The 23,014-nt window shown below is 43.2% G+C and overlaps 1 protein-coding gene across 1 annotated transcript in view; it reads left to right on the forward strand.

The window, feature by feature from the left end:
* The window catches only part of THSD7A (thrombospondin type 1 domain containing 7A), a 443,828-nt gene that overhangs the window by 249,892 nt on the left and 170,922 nt on the right, over positions 1–23,014 (forward strand). Inside the window, exons 6-7 of the mRNA XM_077490719.1 lie at positions 20,207–20,362; positions 22,468–22,671. Coding sequence (XP_077346845.1) covers positions 20,207–20,362; positions 22,468–22,671 — 360 coding nt within the window. The remainder of the gene's footprint in view (positions 1–20,206; positions 20,363–22,467; positions 22,672–23,014) is intronic.

Raw genomic sequence — 23,014 nt, forward strand, 5'->3', positions numbered from 1 at the left:
CAAAATCGGCAAATCTGACACATTCCACGCAAAAATCCAAAAATTGACTGGACAAAATTATTGGCCCCCTCAATTTAATATTTGGTAGCCCACCCCTTGGCAAAAATAACTGAAATCAATGGCTTCCTGTAACCATCAATGAATTTCTTACACCTTTCTACCGGGATTTTGGACCACTCTTCATTTGCCAACTGCTCCAGGTCTCTCAGATTAGAAGTATTTATTTTCCCAACTGCTGTTTTGAGATCTCTCCACAGGTGCTCTATGGGATTAAGAACCCTTTCACACCACACCGCCCATAGCACGGGCGGTAAAACGCCGCTATTTTTAGCGGCGTTTTACCACCGGATTTGCAGCGCATTTTGGCCGCTAGTGGGGCGCTTTTACCCCCGCTAGCGGCCTAGAAAGGGGTATTACAGCGCTGCCCCATTGATTTCAATGGGGAGCAGTGGTGGAGGAAGCTGCTGGCAGGACTTTTCCCTGACGTCCTGCCACCGCACCGCTGTAGTGTGAAAGCCCTCTTTCACACTACAGACAATGGTGCAGCTTTTTTTGGGCGGATTGCAGGCGCTATTTCTAACGCTATAGCGCCTGCAAAACGCCCTCGGTGTGAAAGAGGTCTTAGATCTGGACTCATTGCTGGCCAGTTCAGAACTCTCCAGCACATTGTACTTAACCATTTCTGGGTGATTTTTGACATGTGCTTTGGGTCATTGTCCTGCTGTAAGACCTATGACCCCTGACCAAGACCCAACTTTCTGACACTGGGCCCTACATTACACCCCCAAATTCTTTGGTAGTCTTCAGATTTCATAATGCCATGCACACAGTCAAAACATCCAGTGCCTGAAGCAGTAAAGCAACCCCAGAACACCAGTGAACCTCCACCATGTAGGGACTTTATTATTTCCTTTAAAGGACTCATTTCTTTTTCTGAAAACAGTGGAATTGATGGGCTTTATCAAAAAGCTGTAATTTTTTTTCGTCTGTCCACAGCACATTCTCCCAAAAGGATTTTGGCTTCCTCAGGTAAGTTATGGCAAACTCTTTGATCAATTTTTCTCTTTTTTTCCACACCCTGGGAGATTAGCTACAGTGCTATGGGCTGTAAAGTCTTGACAATGTTGTGCACAGTGGACACATGAACATTACAATCTCTGGAGATGGACTTGTAACCATGAAATTGTCCATGCTTTTCCACCATTTTTGTTCTCAAATCCTCAGGCAATTTGCTGCTCTTTCTCTTCTCCTTGTTTCGGGTGGCGCACAAAGACATACAACAGAAAAGTTGAGGCAATTTTTTCACCAACATTGTGGCATAATTCCTTTCACTGACACCAACAATGGGGCACTATCCCTTCCATTGAGACCATCAAAAGAGCGCAATTCCTCCCACTGACACCAAGGATGGACCACAATTCCTTCCATTGACATCAGTGATGGGGCATAATTTGTTCCATTAATACCAACAATGTGCCATTTTTACTCCTACTGACACCAACAATAGGGCACAATTCCTCTCACTGACCCCAATGATGGGGCACTATTCCTCAAACTGACATCAATGATGGGGCACTATTCCTCCGACTGACACCAACAATGGGGCACTATTCCTCCCGCTGACATCAGTGGTGGGGCACTATTCCTCCCACTGACACCAAAAATGGGCCACTATTCCTCCCACTGACACCAATAATGAGGCACTAATCCTCACACTGACATGAATAATGGGTTCCTCCCACTGACACTAATAACAGGGCACAATTCCTCCCACTGACACCAACAGTGGGGTATTATTCCTTGCACTGGTATCAAGGATGAAGCGCTAGTCTGTCCACTAACACCAAAGATAGCACATAATTTACTCCCACTGGACACCAGGACATTTTCTATTCCCATTGGCCCCAGTCCAGCCCCCCTTAAGTCCAAAGAACAGTAAACTGGCCCTTTGTTTAGAACATTTGGAGATCCCTGCTTTACACACACACAAATTCCACCTTGTGTTTCAATGAAAACACAGAATTTGCTGTTGTAATTCTTACCTGTATCGCACGCTGCCACACCCAGACAGGAATGTAGCTGAGTTTACACTTCTGTAGCTCCTGCATTTCTCATTGGAGCATTTAGAAACTAGCTTAAGGATTTTAAATATGATTTTAAAGATTGTGACATCACCACCTGCCTTCCCACTTTGTCCAATCAGAGAATGGCTTGTATTCATAAAAAAAAATGCAGGGCATTGTGTGAATGGCGGTAGTGCCAAGCAAACACCCCCTGTGTTCACTATGCGTTAGAGAAGCCACTCGGCATGGAACCTGGGAGATTATGGTGATCAATGAAGTAGTGTCACTTTCCACAGCCGCCCTTCAGCTGTGAGTAGGGATGAGCCGAACACCCCCCGGTTCGGTTCGCACCAGAACTTTCGAACGGACCCCAAATTCGAACGAATTTTAGAACCCCATTGAAGTCTATGGGACTCGAACGTTCGAAATTAAAAGTGCTAATTTTAACAGCTAATATGCAAGATACTGTCCTAAAAAGGGTTTGGGGACCTGGCTCCTGCCCCAGGGGACATGGGTCAATGCCTAAAATGTTTTTAAAAATGTCCGTTTTGGCAGGAGCACTGATTTTAATGACGATTAAAGTGAAAAAAAAAAGTGAAATATTCCTTTAAATATGGTGCCTGGGGGGTGTCTGTAGTATGCCTGTGAAGTGCCACGTGTTTCCCGTGTTTAGAACAGTCCCTGCACAAAATGACATTAAACAGAAATAACATCATTGAAAACTGCTTGCGGTTTTAATGTTATATCTGGTTCCTGCAATATGGTTGAAAATCATTGAGAAAAATGGCATGGGTAGCCCTCCCTGCCCATTACCAGCCCCTTTGGGTCTTGTACGCATATTAAGGGGAACCCCGTACCCATATTAAAAAAAGGAAATGCGTGTGGCCCCCAGGCCCTATATACTCAGAACAGCAGTATACAGGCGGTGCAAACAAGACAGGGACTGTGTAGGTTTGTTGTGTTAAGTTGAATCTGTTTGTAATTTTCAACTGGTAAATTTTTAAAGTGTAGCTCCAGTCAAAAAAACGATTTTTAAGCTTTTTGGAAAACATAGGGAAGAGTTATCACCCCTGTATAATTTGTTTTGTCGTCCATCTTTTTTCATCTCACTTGCTGTTGTCTCCTTCCGTTTGCAAGTAGGAGATGTTTGTAAGTTGGATGTTTGAAAGTAGGGGCCTGCCCTATATGCTCTGCAGAAATGGCGGAACAAGGTGTTGGTTTTGCCACAACATTGTAAGCCCTCAAAGTGACTCTTGGTGGGCGCTGGAGCGCCTTGCTGTGAACGATTATATCAAGAATTGTAATTACATGCCATTGTTGAACAGTGGTAGAAAAATTGACCTTTGGTGGTTGTGGTGCTGGTGCCACAACACTATAAGTCCTCACAGTTACTCTGGGTGGGCACAAGAACGGGCCCTCCTGTGAAATATTATATCAAGAATTGTAATTACATGTCCCTGTTAAACAGGGGCAGAAAAATTGGGCCTTAGGCACTGGTGCTGGTGCCACGACACTGCAACCTCTCCCATATACTCTAGTTTTATTGCAGGAATTAGCCCTGCTGCAAAGCATTGCATCAAAAATTGTAATTAAACGCCCCTGTTAAACAAGGGCAGAAAAATTGGGCTGATGGCATCACCCAGAACCAGAAATGTTCTTCCAACATATCAGCGGAGGAGGAAGAGGATAGACAATCAACATAACAGGACAGTCACTCAGCATCAGCATAGGCAGTCTTGAAGGGATGTGATATTTCAAAAAAAATTATTCGGTTACATCAGCTTCAGGTGCTTGGTAGCTGTGGGTGATCCAAGACTGATTCATCTTGATGAAGGTCAGTCGATCAACTGATTCGGTGGACAGGCGCACCCTGTGATCGGTAACAAAGCCACCAGCACTGAAGGTGCGTTCGGAAAGAACGCTGGATGCAGGACAGGCCAGTAGCTCAATTGCATACTGTGCAAGCTCCTGCCAGTGATCCATCCTCAAGACCCAGTAAGCTAGAGGATTTTCGGTGGGAAAGGTGTCCAAGTCTGACCTTGCCCCTAGGTATTCCTGCACCATGTAAATCAGCCCCATACCTTGGGGCTGTGGACTAAAAAATTGTCTGAAAGCATCAGTCAGACGGCCACCTTCTCCACCGCTCCTTCTGACCGATGCCTCAGCAACACGTTGTCCAGGACCAGGAGTTTGTAACCTCCCAGTCTCTGGGAACGCGTTGCACAGACCTTTCTGCAAGGCCTCCCGGAGATGTCTCATCCTCTGCTCCCTCTGCGATGGCAAGATAAGGTCGGCAACCTTACCCTTGTACCGTGGATCAAGGAGAGTGGCCAGCCAGTAATGGTCCCTCTTCTTGATCCGAAGAATACGAGGATCCTTCCGCAGGCTTTGCAGGATCAGGGAGGCCATGCAGCGTAGGTTAGCATTCGGTCCGGAGTCCTCTGGGTCACTAAGGGCAACATGATCCGCAGCTACCTCCTCCCAGCCACGTACAAGTCCAGCCTCCACCTCCATGCTGACACAATCATCCTCCTCCTCCTCTTCCTCCTCCTCATCCTCTTCCTGTGTGATGGGTGGCACAGCAGGAACACTGTCTGGATAAAGGGGGCCTTGAGAGGCAAGGAAGTCCTCCTCTTTCTGCCTCAAGTGCCCTGTCCATTATTCCACGCAGCGTATGCTCCAAGAGGTGGACAAGAGGTACAGTGTCACTGATGCATGCACTGTCACTGCTCACCATCCTTGTGGCCTCCTCAAACGGTGACAGGACAGTGCATGCATCCCTGATCATGCCCCACTGGTGGTGGTGAGAAAAAACCGAGCTCCCCTGACCCTGTCCTGGTGCCGTAGTCGCACAGGTACTCATTGATGGCCCTCTGCTGCGTGTGCGAACGCTGCAGCATGGCCAACGTTGAGTTCTACCTGGTGGGCATGTCACATATAAGGCGGTTCTTGGGCAGGTTCAACTCCTTTTGGAGCTCAGCCAGCCGAGCACAGGCATTAAATGATCGTCGGAAATGCACACAGACTTTCCTGGCCTGCTTCAGGACATCCTGTAAGCCGGGGTACCTGCCCAAGAACCGCTGCACCACCAGGTTAAGGACGTGAGCTACACAGGGCACATGGGTCAGTTGTCCCTGTCGGAGGGCGGAGAGGAGGTTGGTGCCATTGTCACAAACCACCATTCCTGGCTTAAGCTGGCGTGGCGTCAACCACCTCTCAGCCTGCCCCTGCAGAGCTGACAAAACATCCGCCCCAGTGTGGCTCCTGTCCCCCTAACAAACCAGCGCAAGCACGGCATGGCATCGTTTTGCCTGTGTACTTGCGTAGCCCCTGGAACGCCTACGGAGCACCGCTGGTTCTGAGGACAGAGCACTGGAAGAGGCCATGGAGGAAGAAGAAGAGGAGGGGGTGGAGGAGAGAGGTGTGTCACAACCAATAGTAGCATTTTGGAGGCGTGGTGGCGGAACAACCTCCAACACTACTGCACCTTGTCCTGCATCCTTCCCAGCTGCCAGAAGAGTGACCCAATGGGCCGTGAAAGACAGGTAGCGTCCCTGTCCATGCCTGCTGGACCATGAGTCAGCGGTAATATGCACCTTACCACTGACCGCCCTGTCCAGCGAGGCAAGGACATTGCCTTCCACATGCCGGTAGAGAGCCGGAATCGCCTTCCGTCAGAAAAAGTGGTGTTTGGGGACCTGCCACTGAGGAACCGCACATTGTACAAACTCACGGAAGGGGGCCGAGTCTACCAACTGAAAAGGCAGCAGTTGAAGTGCTAGCAATTTAGCCAAGCTAGCATTCAACCGCTGGGCATGTGGATGGCTGGGAGTGATCTTCTTTCGCCGGTCCAGCAGCTGGGGCAGGGACATTTGCCTGCTGTAATCGGACGTGGGTGTACTGCTAGCAGAGTGTTGGTGTATCAAAGGGGTAGTAAACGGCGCACACCTGCTGTTAATATGTGCAAAAAGCCAATCAAGAAAAAATCCAGTAGTTGAAATACCATAAAAACTAAATACGTGATGATCGGTGAATAAACAATAATTTCATGCCTAATAGAATATTCATTAAGAAGTGCCAAATATAATACAAAGTGTTATTTGTGAACCACAAAAATTATAATACTACAAAAACCAAAATTATGTATATAAATTCAAATGTTAAAATCGCATTCCTAAATTGTATGCGATTTGAAAATCGCTGAGTGGAGCTATATTGCAAAAGTGTGTTAGAATTCAACAGCAGATAAAATAAAAACAAAAAATTCCATCAAATAACAATCTAATAATCCGTGCGATTCTGAAATCGCTAAGTGGAAATAAATTGTAAATATATAGTGCAAGTCCCACAGTATGATGTTATAAGCGGAGCCAGAAGTAAAAATCAGAAAGAAATAATAAAAAAGTCTTTAAAATGGAACGGAAGTGACAAAAAGTGCTTCAGTGCTTCAAAAATTCCCAGGATGATGACCGGTGCATTAATAGTAAAAATTCTCACTCACCAGCTCCCCATCCCCATATGGGGTTAATGCGCCTCCACAGTGTGAGCCCCTGTGTCGCTGCTATAAAGCTGGTCCGGTTTAAATATCCATGGAAATCCTCATGAAAGATAATAAAATGGGGCAGAACATAGTGTAATCCAGTTTAAAATAGTTTATTTAAATGTTAAAAACGCTACTCACATAAGTACAATGAAAACCGGCATTGAAATCATTCAAAACAGCACTATTTTGAATGATTTCAATGCCGGTTTTCATTGTACTTATGTGAGTAGCGTTTTTAACATTTAAATAAACTATTTTAAACTGGATTACACTATGTTCTGCCCCATTTTATTATCTTTCATGAGGATTTCCATGGATATTTAAACCGGACCAGCTTTATAGCAGCGACACAGGGGCTCACACTGTGGAGGCGCATTAACCCCATATGGGGATGTGGAGCTGGTGAGTGAGAATTTTTACTATTAATGCACCGGTCATTATCCTGGGAATTTTTGAAGCACTGAAGCACTTTTTGTCACTTCCGTTCCATTTTAAAGACTTTTTTATTATTTCTTTCTGATTTTTACTTCTGGCTCCGCTTATAACATCATACTGTGGGACTTGCACTATATATTTACAATTTATTTCCACTTAGCGATTTCAGAATCGCACGGATTATTAGATTGTTATTTGATGGAATTTTTTGTTTTTATTTTATCTGCTGTTGAATTCTAACACACTTTTGCAATATAGCTCCACTCAGCGATTTTCAAATCGCATACAATTTAGGAATGCGATTTTAACATTTGAATTTATATACACAATTTTGGTTTTTTTAGTATTATAATTTTTGTGGTTCACAAATAACACTTTGTATTATATTTGGCACTTCTTAATGAATATTCTATTAGGCATGAAATTATTGTTTATTCACCGATCATCACGTATTTAGTTTTTATGGTATTTCAACTACTGGATTTTTTCTTGATTGGCTTTTTGCACATATTAACAGCAGGTGTGCGCCGTTTACTACCCCTTTGATACACCAACACATTTTTAACCCCTCGGGGTGATTTTAATAGGTAGTGGCAGCCCCTGTCTTCACCACTAGGGCACTTATTCACTTATTTATTTTAATTTACATTATCGTAATCACTTTTACACTTGATCACATTTTATCACTTTTAATAGATTTAGGGTCCATAGCGCACCTTTACCCCTTTTTTTGACCTTTCCACTGCTAGCAGAGTGCCCGGAAGCACTTGGCTGTGACACACCTAATTCTACACCTTCATTCCTCTCAGAGCAGGTTTCAGAGAGGGCTGAAGGTCTAGTGGGGTTGGAGATGCCAGCTGATGAGGAGCAAGGAGAGGTCCGCTTTGTTCTTTGGTGTGGGTCTTTGAGGTACGCTTGCCAACGAGCTGCATGGCAGGTCAACATATGTCTGGTCAAGCATGTGGTGCCCAAGCGGCTGATGTTTTGGCCACGCGAGATACGCTTGAGACATATGTTGCAAATAGCAGCGGTGCGATCTGATGCACTCGTCTCAACAAAGGCCCACACCAAAGAACTTTTAGAATAACGCGCAGAGGCAGCACCCTGCACAGGCGGAGCTCTGCGGTGTGATTCAGTCGGTGTGCTGCCCCTAAGCTTGCCCCCGGAGGGCATCCTGCCTCGTTGGACATGTGCCTCCTCCTCCTCCTCTCTCCTACCAGGCACCCACGTGGAGTCAGTGCCCTCATCATCCCCTCCCTCTTCATCGCTGTAGCAAACCTGGCAGTATGCTGCAGCTTGTGGAACATGACTGCCAGATTGCTGTCCTTCTTGAGCATCTCCTCTCTCTGCGCTCACGCTACTGCCTTCCTCTAGCTGAGTGTCATCATCAGAGCCTACAAAACACTGGGCATCCTCCTGGAGCATGTACCCAACACTGTGCTCAAAGAGTTCAGGAGACTCCTCAGGAGGACGTGGTGGGTCTAGGGAGGGAGTCACTGATGATGACATTGAGAGGAGGGAAGACGATGCGTTGGCAGCTGCTTTGCTAGTACCCTGAGACTGGGTGAGAGAGGATGAGGAGGATGAAGAGGGCTTGGTCATCCACTCTACCAAGTCATTGGCATGTTGCGGTTCAAAATGTCCAGCTGCCGAAAAGGAGGACAAGCGTGTCCCATGGCCACGTGCTGATGACAATGCACCGCGTCCACGACTAGCACTGTTGTCTCTAGACACAGAGCCTGCTTGCCCTCTTTTATAGGCTCACGCCTGCCTGCCTCTCCTTGCTGGCCTTCCAGACATGGTAAAGGCCTGAAGGGAGTTGGGTAAAACAGCAGTTGGGTAGTGTATATTGTGCTGGAGGCACACAACACCCACTAACTCCTTTAGATGCCTTTATTATAGAAGACCAGAGATAAAGGGGTATACTGTAATGGAGTCACACAACACCCACTAAGCCATGCAGATGGCTCTATTAGAGAACAGCAATAAACGGTATATACAGGTGTATATTGTGCTGGAGTCACACAACACCCACTAACTCCTGCAGATGCCTTTATTATAGAACACCAGAGATAAAGGGGTATACTGTAATTGAGTCACACAACACCCACTAAGCCCTGCAGATGGCTCTATTAGAGAACAGCAATAAAGGGTAGATACAGGTGTATATTGTGCTGGAGGCACAAAAAACCCACTAACTCCTGCAGATGCCTTTATTATAGAACACCAGAGATAAAGGGGTATATACAGATGTATACTGTGCTGTGCTGGAGGCACACAACTTCCAATAACTCCTGCAGATGGCAAGTGGGCTCAAATAGAGAAGAGCTATGTAGGTGGATATAGCGGTGTGTACTGGGTACAGAGCACGCAGACAGCACGCACAAGCTCCTAACACTACTGACTGCAAGCTCTATTATAAAAGATAGATCACTAGCTATATAGGTGAGGTGAATATAGCGGTGTATACTGCGGTCAGGGCAAGCAGACAACAACCACTACAGAAGAGCAAGATCGAAAATCGGCCGATAACGATCGGTGTGTACTGTGTTGAAGGTACACAGAACACCCACTAACTGCTTCAGACGCCAACACACTACACAAGGCCGCCGCGCTGGCGGCCTTATATAGTGTGGGGCGTGTACTACACAGCCTGAGCTATGATTGGCCACAGGCATCCTGCCTGTGGCCAATCATGGCTCTCCTCGCTGCTGGCGCTGTGATTGGCCAAGCATGCGGGGTCACAGTGCATGCTTGGCCAATCATGAGCCAGCAATGCACTGCGATGACGCAGTGCATTGTGGGCCATGAGCGCCACAGGAATTTGGCACGGACAGCCCATAACGTTCGGAATTCGCCGAACGGGCGAACAGCCGATGTTCGAGTTGAACGTATGTTCGACTCGAACACGAAGCTTATCCCTAGCTGTGAGATATGCGTACGTACATTGTGCCAAGCTGGACCAATATAGCTGGGCAATAAAGATTATACCTTGAGTTCAGCTTTAAAATATATTTTCTAATTTGTCATTGCAAAAAAAAAAAAAAAAAAACTTTTTACAAGAAATACTTTCTATTAAGCAGACTATCATATACTAATACAAATTGCCATTCGAGTAATTTAATATCAAGCAGGATATCTCAGATTACAATAAGTGCTTTCCATTATCTCTGTATAAAGATGTCATTTAAGTGTAATTTCAGACTTTTCATATTAAGTTCTCATTGACTGCTCCTTGTTACACGGTGACCTTGCAGCCCAAGAGCACCAAATGCTGCACTAAGTTTATTTGTACTGATCTAGGAAATAGAACTAATGTGATTGTCTAGAATCCGCTGTAACAGCGCCTCCTCCTCAGGTTGGCAGTATTCTTTTGTGTGTACTTTCTTACTTTTATATCCTATCTTTTGTATTACTGGGAGTAGAGTGGAACATGCAATATTGCTATGCAAAGGCAATTATCTTGACCATTTGTAATAGTTTTGTTGCAGTACATGGAAAATGCAGAGAAGCAAAGAAGAAATGGGATACATTTTGAAGCTCAAATGAAGTCAAGAAATTAACTTTATAGCAAAAATGCATGTGCACTCCCCTCCAAATTATGGAATTTAGGTGTTTTCGGTAAAGGCTACTGCTAATGCTACAGCCTACTTGAGGTGTACTTGCAACTTGCAACAAAAACAATGGAGTACTGTCTGTGGTACTTAATTTAAGCTGGCTTGTTACACATAGTCATGCTGGAAGGGAAAGATGTTCACCACGTTTGAGGTTAGGGTTTTGTGTAGGACATTTGAGTTCCTCTACACCAAACTCATCAAACCATGTCTTTATGACAGGGATCTCAAACTTGCGGCCCTCCAGCTGTTTTGCGAAACTACAAGTTCCATGAGGCATTGCAAGGCTGACCATTACAAGCATGACTCCCACAGGCAGAGGCATGATGGGACTTGTAGTTTCGCAACAGCTGGAGGGCCGCCAGTTTGAGACCCCTGCTTTATGGAGCTGGCTTTTTACACAAGGGAACAATCTTCCAGAAATGGAAAGGTGTTCTGTAGGGTTGAGGTCAGTGTTTTGTGTAGGACACTTGAGTTCCTCTACACCAAACTCATCAAACCATGACTTTGTGGAGCTGGCTTTGTACACAGGGGAACAGTCTTTCTTGAATGGAAAGGTGTTCAGTAGGGTTGAGGCCAGGGCTCTGTGCAAGCCTTGCCAGTTCCTCCACCCCAAGCTCATTAAACCATGTCTTTATGGAGCTGTCTCTGTACACATGACTGTGCCCCTGTGTACCAGCCATACTGAAAAGCTTTGGGGTGAATTTGCAAACCAAGTCTTCTCGTCAAACATCAGTACATGAACTCAGGAGTGCTATTTTGACAAATTCCCAGAGTCATACTACAAAGGTTGGTAGAAATCCTTCCCAGAAGAGTGGAAGCTAATATTGCCACAAGGGGAAAGGAGGCAACTCCTTAATAATGCCCATTTTCATAAAATGTGATGTCAAACAAGCTCATATAGGAAATATGGTAAAGTGTCTGAAGGCAGATGCAGTCTGCCTGGTGTCCTAGCAACCAATCACCTGCATTCACAGGCCCCGGCAGAGAAGGAGGATGTGACTTCCTCCTCCCTGCTCCACTGCGTACTAGTGCTCCACCTTCTGTCCTGGTGCTGAGTACAGAACTGGGATTCAGGTGAGGGGGGTGCCTGGAGCGCTGACCTAGTGCAGGAGATCAGGATATGGCCTCTGTATGTTTATGTATGTACTCCCACTATGTACTAGTCTCTAGTTAAAGTCAGTCTGGTGTATTTTGATGCTCCCACAATACAGGTCTCTATATACTGGCTTTCTGTTGTGTGTTGGTGCTGTCTCTTTGTTGAATAAATGGGTCCCTCTCTTTGCTGAAATGGGATGTCTCTTTGCTGAATATATGTGGCTGTCTCTGCTTAACAATTTGGGGATGTCTCTGCTGGGTTGGGATATCTCCGTGGATATATATGGGGATCCCTCTTTGCTGCATTGTCTCTTTTCTGGATTGGAATGTCTCTTTGCTGAATATATGTGGCTGTTTCTTTTCTGAATATATGGGAATGTCTAATTGCTGAATATATGGGGCTGTCTCTTTGCTGACTATATGGGGATGTCCCTTTGCTGGATTGGCTGTCTCTTTGCTGAATATATGGGGCTGTCTCTTTTTGCTTATATGGGGATATCTCTTTGCTGGATGCAGTTGTCTCTTTGCTGGGGGGGGGGGGGGGTCTCTGCTGAATATATGAGGATGTATTTTTGAAAAGATAGTTGTTAGTGTTAGTGGAGGGTTCTGCTCAAAAGAGTCTACCTTGTCCTGGTGGCAGGCTTCATATTTTTTGGCCAAAGTATAATTCCTTACTGTTAAAATTTGAAAATTTGGTGACTTGGAATACACTCTTAATTTTCATATATTAAATTGTAAGAGTCTGAAAATAAAAGTGGGTACACTGAAGAACCCAGTGGGATGACCAATAGGCAGATTTGGTGGGACGGCCAGTGGGATGGCCAGTGGGCGGGCCCTGGGGAATGTTGGTGGCCAGGCCCACATGACTGCACAATTGCCAGTTAAAGTAGCGCAGTGCCGAATAGCAAAAAATGGCTTTGTCATAAAGGGGTAAATAAACAATTAGTGTAGCGCTCAAAATGGTGAAACAAGTTAAATTAAAATAAAATGAAAACAGATGTATAAAACCTGGATGACCCAAGGCATATACAATGGTGAATGAATGATCTGTGTATAGGTGAATAAATACTGAAAAAAAAATCATAAAATGTGAGTGAATGGATAAATTATACAAAGTGAGTAAATATCATGTGGAAATCCTTTTTAGACATTTGATCCTATAAACATAGAGGAGACTCCTGTACCGTTCAAAAGGATGAGACTTGATGATGTTAAGATGATCCATGGTGGTATATAAAAAGCAAAAAAAGCACATGTAACTCTGAGGCCGCGTACACACGCGCGGACTGTTGGCCCAACCTTGTCCGCTGAACAGTGTTTGGGCGGACAGTCCGCTCGTGTGTGGGCTTTCAGCGGACAGTTTCAGCGGACAGTTGGACGGACAAGGTTTTACGGAAATTCCGAAAAACTGTCCGCTGAAACCTTGTTTCAACGAACAGTCCGCCCGTGTGTAGGCTTGTTCGTCAAACTAAGTTGCGCGCATGCTCAGAAAGGATTTTCAAGCCGAAAGTTATAATGCAGTGTATAGGACGTCGTATTTTGCGTCCCGTCGTACGTGCCGTTCACGTCATCGCGCACGGTTTCAGCAAACTGTTCGTTCGTCGTGTGTGGCCATGTCCGTCCATGCTAAGTTTGAGCGGACTGTTCGCTTAAACTGTTGGACGGACAAAGTTGGGCCAACAGTCCGCGCGTGTGTACGCGGCCTGAATGACATTATAAAAGAGGGGTGTACACTTACATAAATTCCACAAAAAAAAGCGAATAGATCCTCCAGTAGTATGGGTAAAAAGCAATGACTCCAGGAGCGTCACCCGGCGCGTTTTGTCCTATTGGACATCCAGATGATGTCCATTAGGAAGACACATGTCGGTCGATGCTCGTGGAGTCATTGATTTTTACCCCTACTACTGAAGGATCTTTTCACTTGATTTTATTGGAATTTTTCTAAGTGTACACCCCTTAGTGTTAGTTAGTGTCCCGACTCTCTGCTGCAATATTGCAGTCCCACTATAAGTCGCTGAAACATATTGGATATGCTTTAGAGCAGAAAGTAAAAATAATTGTTTTGTTTTTTCCTTCAAAATTGTCGGTCTTTTTTTCTTTCATTTTTTGTTATAAAATAAAAACCACAGTGGTGATCAAATACCACCAAAAGAAAGCTCTATTTGTGGGTACGGTGTCGCACGACCATGCAATTGTGTTACAGTAATGCAGTGCCGTATTAGCAAAAAATGGCCTGGTCATGAAGGGGGGAGTAAATCTTCTAGAGCTGAAGTGGGTAATTTGTTCTGGCATTTTCTAGGAGGAATCATCACAGGCAGCCTACATTTTTCTCCCATGTAATGGTGAATTTTATATAAATCCTGCTTATAAAATCACCACCATCTGCAAAATCTTTCTAACTTAAAGGGCCAGTCAGCCTTCGGATAACATGGAAAGGTCACCTGTACTCGTATATCTCCTGCTGTACATAAGATTTAGAGTTTTGCAGAAAATACCTAATTTTTATGCCTTATATAAAATCTTATATACATAATGAGATGCCCATTGTTCTTGTTTGTCCACGCCCACTTCATTAATATGTAAATTACCCCAACTGCCTGCACACACTGATTGACAGGCGACATCTGTCCTCAAATAACACAAATCACAGGAGAGCCCGGCTTCTCATAGTAATCCCATGCAATCTCCAGGAGTGCTCTCTTATTAAAAAAAAAAAAAAAAAAAAAAAAGGAAAAAGAGAACACACAGGGAAGTAAACGCTGCTATTTGTAAAATAAAATAATATTTGCAGATATGGCGTGATAGAGACGGGGGCGATTATTAGCAACCTAGTGACCTAGAATAGCAAACCTCGGGGGCCCATTGGTGACATAAATATCTTTTTAGAAAAGTGTGCCGTATGACAATGATGGTGACAATTGTCAATTATAAAGAGTGCAAACAGCATGAGCAAATAATAGCCAATCAAAATTTACTTCACTAAAGCCTAAGCTGTACAACATGGCTTCTGAGTTTTGTTATGGTTTGCAATTTGTTATTTGCTTCTTGATCTGTTTTACTGAATGAGCCATGACATATCTACAGGGTCTGATTTTTTTAAGAATCATGATAATAATGGAGATTCCTGTATTTACAATGCCCTGGGTTCTAGGACTGATAAACTATGGAGGTTTCTGTGTATACTCTGCATTGGGTTCCAGGACTAATAACCTGTGGAGGTTCCTGTTTATATTCTGCATTGGGTACCAGGGCCAATAACCTATGGAGGTTCCTATGTGTACTCTGCATTGGGTACCAGGACCAATAACCTGTGGAGGTTCCTGTTTATATTCTGCATTGGGTACCAGGACCAATAACCTGTGGAGGTCCCTGTTTATATTCTGCATTGGGTACCAGGGCCAATAACCTATGGAGGTTCCTATGTGTACTCTGCACTGGGTTCCAGAACTGATAACCTATGGAGGTTCCTGTGTATACTTTTCATTGGGTTCCAGGACTGGTAACCTATAGAGGTTCCTTTGTATACTCTGCTTTGGGTTCCAGGACTGATAACCTATGGAGGTTCCTGTGTATACTTTTCATTGGGTTCCAGGACTGGTAACCTATAGAGGTTCCTTTGTATACTCTGCTTTGGGTTCCAGGACTGATAACCTATGGAGGTTCCTGTGTATACTTTTCATTGGGTTCCAGGACTGATAACCTATAGAGGTTCCTGTGTATACTTTTCATTGGGTTCCAGGACTGGTAACCTATAGAGGTTCCTTTGTATACTCTACTTTGGGTTCCAGGACTGATAACCTATGGAGGTTCCTGTGTATACTTTTCATTGGGTTCCAGGACTGGTAACCTATGGAGGTTCCTGTGTATACTCTGCTTTGGGTTCCAGGACCGATAACCTATAGAGGTTCCTGTGTATATTTGTCATTGGGTTCCAGGACAGATAACCAATGGAGGTTCCCGTGTATACTCTCCATTGGATTCCAGGACTAATAACCTATGGGGGTTCCTATGCATACTCTGCATTTGTTTCCAAGACTGATTACCTATGGAGGTTCCTGTGAATGTGTGGTACTAGGATAGATGAACTATATAGGTTCCTGAGTGTATAAATACCATATATATATATATATATATATATATATATATATATATATATATATATATATATATATATATATATATATATATATATATATATATATATATATATATATATATATATTTTTTTTTTTTTTTAAATAATACATTTTATTTGGTTTTACAAAATACAGAAACATCGGGTGATGAGATCAGCCCAGTAGAGGGGTCGCAGCCCCTAAACCCCTGTGCATCTTAATGTCCCCTTTTTCTATACACAGTCGGTGGCATCTTGTCAAGTTGATTGCCAGTTTGAAATGGTTACCAGACATTATGTTGACTCCGACAGATCGTTCTGTACAAAAGGATGTCCACACTGGTATATGTCTAAGCCAGCATAATGACTAAATAAAGACTTTACCATGGGCCTATCACATTGAAAGGTAGATGTGATTCTTTTATTTATTGTGATGGGACTTACTGCCCACTACACTACCCACATTTCCTACTTTCCCAGGTAAGAGTTGCATTGGCAGTGGTCTGTGTTTAATTTTTTTTATTTCTTCTATTTTTAAAGGTTTTCAACCACTATTAGAACGGTTTTGATAAATGCTAGTCTTTTTACACATTGGAGTGTATTAAAAAATAAATAAATGGGGCAAAAAATGGGCATATGGGCAAAAAAAAAAACAACAACATTCTTGGGCTATTTTCTGTGCTAAACAAATGATTTTAATTTATTTAAATTGGATTCATAATTTGGTCACTAGATGGTGCTAAGTATCAAATGAATTAGCGCCATCTAGGGGCCAAATGTGTTTTTTCCCCTTTTTGTTTTAAATCAATTAAATCCATTCGTCCAGGACAGGAAACCTTCATTTTTGCCCCAATTGCACAGAATGAATGTACCGTACATGCATTTTCACTGGGGGATTAACCATGTATTTTTTTTTATAAATATGCCTCTTTCTGTTCGTTTGTAAAAAATGTTGTATACAACACCTTTTTTTTTTTACTTGAAGCCAATACAGTAACGTGACACCATGTCCATAGATCACCTTGTAGCAAGGACAAGTTAACCACTACATAATGGCAGATGGAGAGCAGAGGGTTTGTGTTTTTACATAGACAACAGTGTTCTCTCTGCAAGTCCTACTGCATATGTTTGTTCTGGAGTAAAAAAAGTAAACAGTGACGAAACCTATAAAAATGATGGGTATGCCGGCGCTAGATCAAATTCGTAGATCCGTAAATCTGATCTCAGCTGTACGTTCCAATTGGGATGCTCCACTCACCTGGGAACTTTTGCTTATTTCATTAGACCTCAATAAGAGTTTTGATAGTTTAAATTGGAATTGCCTTTTTGTTACTCTAGAGATCCTAGATTTCGACTCTACATTCCTTTCCTTGCTGAAGACGTTATATAGCTCCTCAGTAGCCCAAGTCTCCATTAGAGGTCACAAATCATCACCATTCCCTATTAAACGTGGCACAAGACAGGGCTGTCCACTCTCCCGTTTACTCTTTGCATTGGCAATAGACTCCCTGGGTATGGCAATTCATTCCCACCCTAACATTCACGGTATTAATTGTGGACAACAGGAATATAAATGTGCTTTATTTGCCGATGATGTCCTTATGTATATCACTAACCCTCAAGTGACTCTACCTAGTTTGCTATCTTTGTTGGACCATTTCTCACAACGCTCTGGCCTGTCTCTAAATTCTCAAAAAACAATGGCATTTAATGTCTTGCTATCACCTGCTATAGTACAGACCCTTCGGAATACTTATAGTTTTAAGTGGACCCACCATTCCCTTCCATACTTAGGGGTTCAGTTGACATCTTCTATTGAAACTATCTATAAGTCGAATTACCCCCCATTATTTACAAAAACTTAGGGAGGACCTTTGTTGTTGGGTGGACCATTCCCTTTCATGGTTTGGCAAAATCAAGTCAATCAAAATTAAGTTTTTACCCAGACTCCTTTACTACTTTAGAACTTTACCGGTGGCAATCCCGAGGGGATATTTACAACGTCTACAAGCTGAAGTCCTGCGCTTCGTGTGGGGTAACAAGAGGCCTACGATGCAAAAATGAACGCGTTATACACCAAAATCTGGGGGTGGGCTTGGTCTTCCTAATCTACAGGCATATTTCCAAGCAGCCCAGATTGCCCAGTTAGCCTACACTACCTACAGCTAAAGGCTCAGTCCCACTTTGGGTCTCTATTGAGGCACTCTCTTGCCATCCATTTGCCATAGGATCATTAATGTGGCTTCCAAGCCGTTTATGCCCGCCTATATTATGTCCCTCTCTATCACATTCTTTAGCAGTTTGGGACAGAACACGTCACCGCAGCCCTTTATCATCCCCTCATACACCACAAGCTCCCATTTTTTGTAACCCAGAGTTTCCACCGGGCTTGGTACCAAGATTATTTCAGTGGCGGATTAATAGGGGCTATTAAAAATTTGGTCAAATTTCTTAATGTAGATCAAATCTACACTTTGCAGCATTTTAAGGATACGTTGCAAATGCCTCCTAGTGAAATATTCCAATACAATCAATTTGCATACTTTGCCAGATCTAAACTTAACCTACTGGTAGGACGCCTTACACTCACAACCTATCTTGCTAAGCCAGGGGCTTCCAGAGGGGGCGTGCATCTGCGGTACATGCTTCTCTCACTGAGCCTGGCTCAAAACTTGGCTATATGAATCAATGGAAAAGGCACCTGAACCTTACATTTGATCTGACTGAGTGGCAGGACATCGCTTATAATTTATCCAAAGTTTCCATCAATACTACTCTAATAGAAGCTAGTTATAAAACACTCCTGCGTTGGTACCTGGTTCCGACTAGGGTAGTCAAAATACTTCCTTCCACTTCGCGGAATTGTTTCTGACGTTGTGGTCAGTTGGGGACGATGCACCATATTTGGTGAAAATTCCCTCTCGTGACTGGGTTCTGGATTAGGATATGTTTTTTTGTTTTATTTTTTTATTCTCTTTATTGATTTTTAGAAGATTTACAAAAACAGAGCCTTGGGGCATTCCCCCGGCTGAAAAAGTACCACGTAAAACGGTACCTAACAACAGGTTAACTGCCTAAAAAAACAGTGCTGTAAGCGACAAATAAACAGAAAATAAAAGAAAAAAAACAACAATAAATAAACAATAGAACATCACTGCTCGGCCACTCCATTTAGAGAAATTATGGAAGGAGAATGTGCAACTCGTCTTCGATAGAGGTGAGGTTTCCCAAGAGGGAACTCAGGTACTAGACCTAGGGTACTAACGGTTCAACTAAAGGGTCATGAGGATCTTAGTTGGAGTTCTGGATTAGAATATTTAATCTAAAAAACTCGGTGATGGGGGTGAACATTCGCAGATTTCCAGAAGCAGCTCTTTTTCAAAAACTGCCTGATGAAGTGCCCAGAAAATAAGTGAAATTGATTACTTATCTATTGCTGGCAGGGAGAATTACAATTGCTAGGCATTGGAAACGGTCGGTTATTCCTCTCAATTACATTAGAAGTAAACTCAATTGGATCATGATTAATGATAAGATCACTCATATACTTTGTAATAATTCCAAAACAATTGATAAGATACGGGACCCGTGGATCGGTTATATCTTGACTCCCTAATGAACTGGGATGACCCTCTCCTCCTTTTTCTTCCTTTTCTTCTTCTTCTCCTTCCTATCTTTATTTTTCCTCATTATTTCCTTCCTTTTCTGGTATCTACATGTATGGTGCATTTGGTTGCTTATGGAGCCTCACACAGTAGTGAGCCCTACAATAATCTCAGGGATCACTGCCGGGATTTGTTTGTGGCTTCTTACCCATTACTTTCCTCCCCCTTTTCCCTATACCATGCCCTTGTTCCTGCTCTCCATCATCCATCATACATAGTTGTATTCCTGATTTCCAATGAGAAGCAATTGTTTGGTTCCATTACTACTCGGGATTGTGTTTTGTTTTTTGTTTTGTTTTTTTCTTTTTTTACGATGATTGTTTTGTCTTGTTTTTTGATGATGATGATGGATAGTACATTCAAACCTCGGAGGTTAACCTGAGATTGTTTGTTTTTTGTTTTTTTGTTTTTTTTTTGCCTAAAACATGCTTCTTTGATGTAATGTTGGATGACAGTTATCTTTTGTGGTCATACCTTTCATGCCTTTGTATTACTATGTTGACAACCTGAGAATTGGCTTTGTTCCAATAATATGTCTGTTCCTACCAGACTTTTGTTTCTTTTCAAATAATAATATTGAAATATAAAAATGATGGGTATTGTGTCCAGCTGCTTTGATTTATTTATTTATTTATTTTTAATCCATTTTTTGTTATTTTGTTCCAATATAGCATCAAAACCAGTGGATCCCAAGCTCTGCACAGATCCTCCTCTGAGTACCAGCCAGCTCTGCCATGTCCCATGTCCCATAGAATGTGAGGTGTCGACGTGGTCAGCGTGGGGTCCGTGTACGTTTGAAAGCTGCGATGACCAGCAGAGCAAGAAAGGTGTGTGAGGTCAAAGGATTCTCCAGTGCTGGCCGTATAATGTGACTTTTAAATGAGCCAAAAAAAAATTATGTTTGTTAGCTCTCTATGTGTCTTCTTGAATATTAACCTTCCACATTTGCATTGCTAAATGCACATAATATACAGTACCTGGCTATTTACATTAATTATGGAATAATAATAATAATTTGTTATGATATATTTGTAAATGCTAATATTTTTATGAAAATAATGTTATGGTAATATTATGTTCATGGTATTATATTTACTTAGGGCAGGGGTCTCCAAACTTTCGGAACAAAGGGCCAGTTTACTGTTTTTCAGACTTTGGGGGGCCGGTCTGTTAGTGTGAGTGAAAAATGCCCTGGCGTCAATGGAAGTAAACAATGCCTCATCATTGGTATCAGTGGGAGGAATAGTGCCCCATCATTGGTGTCAGTCAGAGGAATCGTGCCCCATCATTGGTATTAGTGAGAGGAATAGTGCCCCATCATTGGTGTCTTGAGGAGGAATAGTGCCCCATTATTGGTATCAGTATGATTAATAGTGCCCCATTGTTGGTGTCAGTGGGGGGGAATAGTGCCCAATGAATGGTATTAGTGGAAAGAATAGTCTTCCATTAATGTTATCAGTGGGAGAAATAGTGTCCCATCATTGGTATCAGTGGAAGGAATAGTGCTCCAGCAATGGTATCAGACAAAGGAATAGTGCCCCATTGCTGGTGTCGGTAAAAGTAATAGCGCCCCATCATTGGTATCAACAGAACGAATAGTGCCCCATCGTTGGTATCAGTAGTAGGAATAGCGCTCCATTATTGGTGTTATGCCACGTACACATGACCGGACTTTCCGGCAGACTAGGTCTGGCGGGATTAGTCTGTTGGACAATGCGATCGTGTGTGGGCTAGTTCAATCATTAAAAAAAAAAAAAATTGAAATACAACATGTTTCAAATCTATCCGACGGACTAAATTCCGACGGACTAAAATCGGGAAAACCGTTAGTCTGTGTGCTAGTCCAATGGACCAAATACGACGCAAGGGAGGCTATTGGCTACTGGCTATTGAACTTCCTTCTTTAGTCCCATTTATGTCATTGCGTTCGTTCGGGAAGACCATTGGACCTAGTCTGCCGGAAAGTCCGCTCATACTCCATCATTGGTATCAGTAATAGTGCCCCATTGTTGGTGTCAGTGAGAGGAGTAGTGCCCAATCATTGGTGTCAGTAGTAGGAATAGTGCCCAGTTGTTGGTATCAGTGGAAGGAATAGTGCCCCATCAATGGTGTCAGTGAGAGGAATAGTGCCCAATCATTGGTGTCAGTAGTAGGAATAGTGCCCAGTTGTTGGTATCAGTGGAAGGAATAGGCCTCATCAATGGTGTCAGTGAGAGGAATAGTGTCCCATTGTTGGTGTCAGTGAGAGGACTAATGCCCCATCATTGGTATCAGTGGAAGAAATAGACAGTCCCTCAAGGGCTGGATATAGGCAGGCAAAGGGCTTCATGTGGCCCCCGGCCTGCAGTTGGGATACCACTGCCTTAGGGGATCAGAAAGGATTTTTTTTTCCCCTTGTTTTCTAAAGTTTGTTTTTTGGCCTGTCTCTGAATTAACTGTGGGTAAACAGTTCTATATATAAAGTAGAGGTTTTCCATTCATTTTTTTTCCTTCTGGTTAAACCTAATGGCCTAGTGTCTTTTTTTCAACCTAAATTATGAGGATTTGAAAGAAAAGAGTCTAACACAAGAGTGCACTGATCGAGTTCTATAGCTGCTAGAAATACATTGTCTGAATTTCTCTACATTTATGGGATCTTTTAATTTTTGTGGCTGGGATCACTTAGCTTTCATACATTCAGGTAGATTGTCTTCTAAATGTTACAGGCAGGTGGAGATGAGATGTGATTTTAGAGCTTGAGAAGACCTTTGAAGAGGTATTTCTCCATAATGCCTATAGCTAGGGAGGTCAGGAAGGGCTTGTTTTAAAGCTACAGTTCAGGCTGCTGTAGAATAAAAATCTTAATTTTTTTTAAAGAGAATGCTTACAGTATATAATGGTAAAGGCAGCATGACGTGATATTTAATGAACCAATGTATGTGTTTTTTTTTAGGTTTCAAGCTCAGGAAGCGTTCTGTCACAAATGAGCCCACAGGAGGTACGGGAAGCTGCCCCAACCTAGTAGAGGCCATTCCTTGTGAGGAGCCATCCTGCTATGACTGGAGACTGGATAGGCTGGAAGAGTGCATCCCGGACAATGGAAACAACTGTGGGCCCGGCACACAAGTGCCAGTTGTCACCTGTATCAACAGTGATGGTGAGTGACCAAAGGGGTCCCCAAATAGGGATTAAAAATAGAGTGAGTAAGAATGATTTCAAATTAAAGTTTTTTTCAAGTCATAAACATTTTTTCTAGCTTTGGATAGTGGGGAAGGATTAGAACCTTTGTCAGGTTTCTACTGCTTTTTTTGTGGTATGGAGTATGTAGTGTGTGGTCCTGACGGCTGCTCTCCGACAACTTTGGTGTCCTGCGGGACCATCGGAAGAGATCCATAAAAATGTTTATTGTGCAACAAATTCAAAGCCTTTTGGGGGCTTAACACACCCACTCCATCAGTGTCTCCGAAGTGCGTTGGATCCTGTTGCATTTTTATGCACTG

This window comes from Lithobates pipiens, unplaced genomic scaffold (assembly GCF_037356315.1).
Source record: "Lithobates pipiens isolate NorthernLeopardFrog02 unplaced genomic scaffold, aLitPip1_a1.2 Scaffold_19, whole genome shotgun sequence".
Lineage (NCBI taxonomy): Eukaryota > Metazoa > Chordata > Amphibia > Anura > Ranidae > Lithobates > Lithobates pipiens.